Source organism: Mus caroli, chromosome 1, assembly GCF_900094665.2.
Source record: "Mus caroli chromosome 1, CAROLI_EIJ_v1.1, whole genome shotgun sequence".
Taxonomy (NCBI): domain Eukaryota; kingdom Metazoa; phylum Chordata; class Mammalia; order Rodentia; family Muridae; genus Mus; species Mus caroli.
Window position 1 is genome coordinate 156,548,454 of NC_034570.1, and position 5,691 is coordinate 156,554,144.

The 5,691-nt window shown below is 47.3% G+C and overlaps 1 protein-coding gene across 1 annotated transcript in view; it reads left to right on the forward strand.

Annotated features, from left to right (window-relative positions):
- Positions 1-5,230, forward strand: part of Gpa33 (glycoprotein A33) — a 23,413-nt gene extending 18,183 nt beyond the window's left edge. Inside the window, exons 3-4 of the mRNA XM_029474641.1 lie at positions 3,901-4,117; positions 5,004-5,230. Of these exons, the coding sequence (XP_029330501.1) occupies positions 3,901-4,117; positions 5,004-5,134 (348 nt within the window). The 3' untranslated portion in view covers positions 5,135-5,230. The remainder of the gene's footprint in view (positions 1-3,900; positions 4,118-5,003) is intronic.
- The last annotated feature ends 461 nt before the right edge of the window (positions 5,231-5,691 follow it).

The following is a 5,691-nucleotide window of genomic DNA, read 5'->3' on the forward strand; positions in this document are numbered from 1 at the left end:
TGTTTTCCATGAGCCTTAGCAGGTGGTGTGGTCAGGAAGAGAGAGAGAGAGAGAGAGAGAGAGAGAGAGAGAGAGAGAGAGAGAGAGAGAGAGAGTCAGTCTGGAACAATCAGGATATCTTAGAGAAGAGGATTATGAGGTCGGAAACCCAGGCAGAGCCAGTCAAGGGTCAGGAGAGACCTGAACATCCATGGGCAGCCTAGACACCACCTCACCCTCTGCCCTGAATTAGCCAGGTGTTCTCAATGGCTTGTCTACCCTATTAGGGCTATCAGATGGGGTTGTACAGCTTGTATCTTGCACATGGGTGTCTAACTGAAGGCACGCGGGCTCCAATAGCTATGCCATGTGCCCTAACCTAGACGGTATCTGTTGGAAAACTGGAACACCTTGTTCTAACTGGAAAGGTGTTGGCGACAATTTCTTACCCCAATAAGCCCACATTTAAAAATAAAACCACAACCAGGTATTATATTTATAAGCTATATGCCTAGATTGGGCAGATCTATCACTATACTAATTTATTCCCCAGCTATGAAACCCCTTGGTACTTGTGGTTTCTCCAGGCCATGTGGTTCTGCTCCATTCCACCTCCTCTTCTTTCTCTCTCTCTCTCCTTCCCTTCTCTGAGACCACCCATCCCACCTTTCCCTTCCACTGCCCAATCATCGGCTCTAGCCTTTGTTTGTCCAGTTAGAAAGGGGAGAAGGGTCAGTGAGGTCACCTGAGTGATCTCACCAGGGGCAGCCCCCTCTTGCGGAAGCAGAACTAACATCATCAAAATACAAACATCCCTGGGCAACCCACACCGGACAGGCCCTGTGAGCTCGGGATTCTGACCTGGCACAGCGTCTCCACGTTCTCGTCTCTGCCCATCTCACCCATTTTCTCTCCTGACACTCTTGAAATCACCAGCATTTCCCGCAAGCAACGACTTGCCCTTCTCAGAGCCCTTCTTGGCTTTTGGGGACCTTGTCTTGTCTCTCTGACCCTCACTGGATCCTTTGAATAATTTGGGTACCTGGCATTTGCTTTGAGCCATGCCTAGCCCACATCTCTGTGAACACATACATGTATGCCATTGGCTTCTAAACTTTCATCCCCAGACATATTACCAGCTGAAAGCCCCCCTAGTTCTGTCCTCAAAAGGAAGAATTCAGCCAAGAGACACGTACAGTGAAAACAGAAGTTGATTTACCCAAATAAAGCATGAACCCCAAAGAGAGACTGGAGTGGGCTGACCTGAAAGGAGAGGGAACAGCTACCCACTCAGTTCTGTGTATAGAAATACATCAGTTTTGTGAATATTTATGAGTTGGGCCACCAAGTCACTGGGACAATGTGGCCCCCTTTTCCTCTTAAACCACAGTGAACTAGATTTTGCTTTTAGGATAACTCTTCTTATGATCCTCTTGAAAAACCCACAAAGTGGGGGAGGGGTCAAGGCCACTATGCAAATGATATGATAATGAAGCTGGGGGCTTTGAAGGATCCACTGCTTTTATAGGTTTGCGTGGATGATAATGAGAAAGTTCACTGGAGCCTTCATCTCTGATACAGCAGGGAGAGCTAACTGCATCTCCCAGTGTGTTTAACCATAAAGGGCAGTCTAACCATGGGAGACACAGTTACCATGACATCATGTGGTTTTCTTGTTTCCTCTTGCCTAACTTCTTACCTGTCTAGTTACAGTGACATTCAGATGTCCCATCTGGCCATGGGTGTCCCGCTTCAGGCGTCCTGCACATAAACAGAACAAACTTTTTGTCTAAAGCACTCTCCTCCTGTCTTAACTCTGTTGGGAAGGATACCGTCAAACATCCATGCCTAAACCCTAAATCTGGGACTAGCTGCTCTCTAACTCTGCATCTTGGTCCCACCCACAATTTCATGTGTCCCCGTTTTCTTGTCCCTCCAACTCATTTTTGTCTCTGTGTGTTGCCACAACCCGATTTGACAACAATCATGGTTTTTCACTCTTTTTTTTCCAAGTTAAAGATTTCATTTAATTATTTATCAGGGTGAGTATGTAGAAGTAAGATGCCAGCTTTGTGGGAATCAATTCCCTCTTTCCTGGGACTTGGACTCAGATTGTCAGGTTTGGTGGCAAGTGTCTTTACCCACTGAGCCATCTCTCCAGCCCCTCCTGGTTACCTCTTAACTTGTCTCTTTTCACCTGTGCCATGGAAAAAGAGCTAATCCCCCAAATACAGAATTCTGGAGTCAGGGATGCTGCTGGACAGTAGAATTCTTGCCTCGCACATGGAAGGACTGAGCGAGGTTCGTTCCACAGTCCCATTGGAAACCAACCCAAGCATCAGCAAAAGGCAAAGTACGTTATTGCTTTGGAGGTGAACTGTGAACTCCTTAATGTTGCAGAGTGCCTCAGATGTGACTCGGTAGAATCTGCAGCGTTCAGGCTCTGAGCCAGAGTTGCCAAGATCATGTCAGCCCTGCTAGTCACTTAAACATGTCAACTTGGGGGAACATACTTAATCTGCCTCATGGTAGCCCTGTTTCCTCACGTGTAAAATGGTGGGTGTGATCATAAGGTCTACGGCATAGGAGTGTGTGGGTTAGATGCGATAACAGTGCGCAGCATCGTAATGACATGCACATCGTAAATAGTAGTTGTGGCCTTTGCTGTCCAAGCTCGGCTCTCGCCAATCTGTCACTACTCACACTGCCCCTTGGGGTTGTCACTGCCGTTTTCTGCTGTTTGGTTTTTTTTTTTTTTCCTTTGCCTCCAATGTCTAACATATCACACATCCTGCTCCAGCCTTCTAGCTTTTTATGCGATTAATTCACAGCCGCCTTTCAAGATACAAGGCAGCTATCAGCCTTCGTAGGAATCCTCCCCCAAGTGGCCAGTCTATGTTATAATCATGAGATACCGTGGTTGCTTGGTTTTCAAACTCACTTTTGAGGGAAGAACTCACGGGTTGTATGCCCGGGACATGGTGGACCGACATAATGGCTAGTCACGGTAGACACCACGCCAGGCCGACCCCAACTGCTCTGCCTGTATTATCAGCTTTAGCTCTCACCACAATCTTAGGAGATGTATTATCATCAACATCTCAGTTTTGTAGTGAGAAAAGAGAGTCTCAGAGCAGCCAAGGCCATTCAGCTAGCAGCAGGGTGAGGATTTGACTGAGGCAGCCTGGTCTGTGGTCTAAGCCGTTAATGTGCTGCCTCGTCAACACCAACGAATAAATAAATAAACAGCTTCCAAGGGCAATAGTCAGAACAAGTGAGCTTGGAACTCAGTGGTTACTTGGTGTGGTACCTGGCTTACGGTGGTGCACTGTGGGTGTTGGATGAAGGAAGGGATGGATGAGAATAAACCATGGGCTGAGAGGGAACCAAGGAGAGAGAGGCTGGTCACAAATGTGAGTGCTGGGATCCGAGCCAGCCTCATTTACACACCGGTATTCCAGGGTGTGTGCTTCTGTGCACACTGGTCTCCCAGGGTGTGTGCCTCTGTGCTGTTTTGTGGTTTTCCTTTGAGTCAGTGTGTCATGCATCCCAGATTGGCTTAGAACTTGCTACATAGCCAAGGACGACTTTGAACTTTTCCCTCCCTTCACCTCTGGAATGCTGGGATGATCGGCACACACCGCAACACCAAGTTTACACGGCACTGGGATCAAATTCAGGCCTTTACGTGTGGTAGGCAAGTACTACCAACTAAACTACAACCCCAGCCCCTAAAGCTTTAAGGGTGTGATTCAAAAGCAAATCTTTAAAAGTCTAAAGTTATCTAGCTAGATAACAGGAGGACTCTACCAGCAGGTACTGCCTTTCTGTTTGACATGTTGTTGGTTTGCTCTGGGGGACAGAGATTGAGTCAGGGCAGGTCTACACCAGGGCCTGGCAGACATTTCCTCTTTCTCTCAGGAAAGAGTGGTCACCTGGAATTTTGTGACAAAGAAATACATCTATGGGAACCGTTATGAGAATCGAGTGAGAGTATCTAAAGATGCTGAGCTGTCAAATGCCTCTATCACCATCGACCAGCTGACCATGGACGACAATGGCACCTACGAGTGCTCCTTGTCACTGATGTCGGACCAGGATGTCACCGCCAAGTCTCGAGTCCGCCTCTTGGTCCTCGGTGAGTGTCTCTGTCTTCTCCTGTGGGAGGAGGGTGGGCAGAGAGGCGCTGTCAGCAGCAGAGCCATGGTTCTGTCTCTCCCTCTGTCTCTCAAATGCTCTCCGGGGTTCACAGTGGACCCGTTTCTCCACCCTTTCCTCTAACAAAGGCACAGTCGCCAACCACTGGGAAGTATGTCCCAGGATAGCATCCTTCTCACAGGAGAATTTGTTGGAATTTATAGTTTTGGAGAGACGAGGAAACTTGTCTGCTTTAGTTTCTGAGTAGGTGAGGCCCACAGGAAGTAATGGCCTCAAACCAGTTACTGGGGACGCTTTAATGAGCTATGTGCAGTGTGAGCAAGGCCCCACTTCTGGGAGGTAGCAAGTCTGTGCATCAAATCAGCGGATCCTTTTTCCTTTACACTAGTTGGCAGAAGTTCTTTTAAATTGTATATGGGAGTTGTTGGACTCATATAGAAAGCCTTATAGCGTGTCAGACTACACTGCGGTTATCAACTAATGCTGCCTAAAGAATAGGCAAGACCTCTTCCCACCCCGCCACCATGTGGCAGCCAGTGGTAATGCAGGCAGGCGTCTTAGACTTCGCCAGGTGCTCTCCCAACGCACACCACACACTCAGACACTTTGCTCTTTCCTGTGAAGACGTGAGCTATTATAAAGCACTTAGCAAGTTGCTTCTTGACAGCGCTCCGTGAACACCTCAGGTTTCAACGCTTTTTGTTAGCTCTTGTTTGAACAAGCAATACTACAATATACCCCTTTATCTCACTTTGTGTAGAGGTATGAATAAAAATCATAAGTTAAATATACATATGAGGATTATATATACACAGACTTGTATAACATTTGGGTTCTTTAAATACCTGGCCTGCCTTTTTTGACAGAGGATTTCAAACAAATGGCAAGAAACGGTGTAAATCTGAAACCTGATTCTGCTGGTCCTCCAACCAAACTCCGGCCCGTACATCAAGGACCACCTACTTTTAAAGATAATCAGATTAACCCGAAGAGTTAAGACTACACGTTTAATATGAGAATATGGAATTCGTTGAAACTAACCTCTTGCTTAAAAAAAAATTACATGTTAATAAGCCCAGCAATATTCTTTGTGAAAAGTTTTCTTTCTCGGTGTCTATATAACTAGGTAATTTTTACAAGAGAATGACTTTAATTATACGGGGCGGCTCATTCTGGGGAGGCTAGCAGGAAACTCCGACCTTAGTCCCTGGGAGCTAGCCTTGTCTAGCTCACCTCCAGGAAGCCCCTAAGTCAGAAGACTCAGCAGCCTGTGCAGCAGGTGTTAAATCCTTGCCCTGGCCTCTGGCGCCCCCTGACGTCTTCAAAGGGTTTGAACAGACGGCATCTGAGAGGCTTTGAAGCCTAAACACATCCCCTCCCACCCTCCATGGCCTCTCCCTCAGTAATTATTCAGGTAACCTTCTGTTTGTAAAGCAGGCCACGTGAGAACAAGACCCTCTCCTTGGTGAGTTTCTGCTCCCTCACCAGTCCTCTTGGCTCCCGCCCGCGGGGCTCTTTAAACTAGATCTAACTCGAGATCCCGGCTGTTTGTGA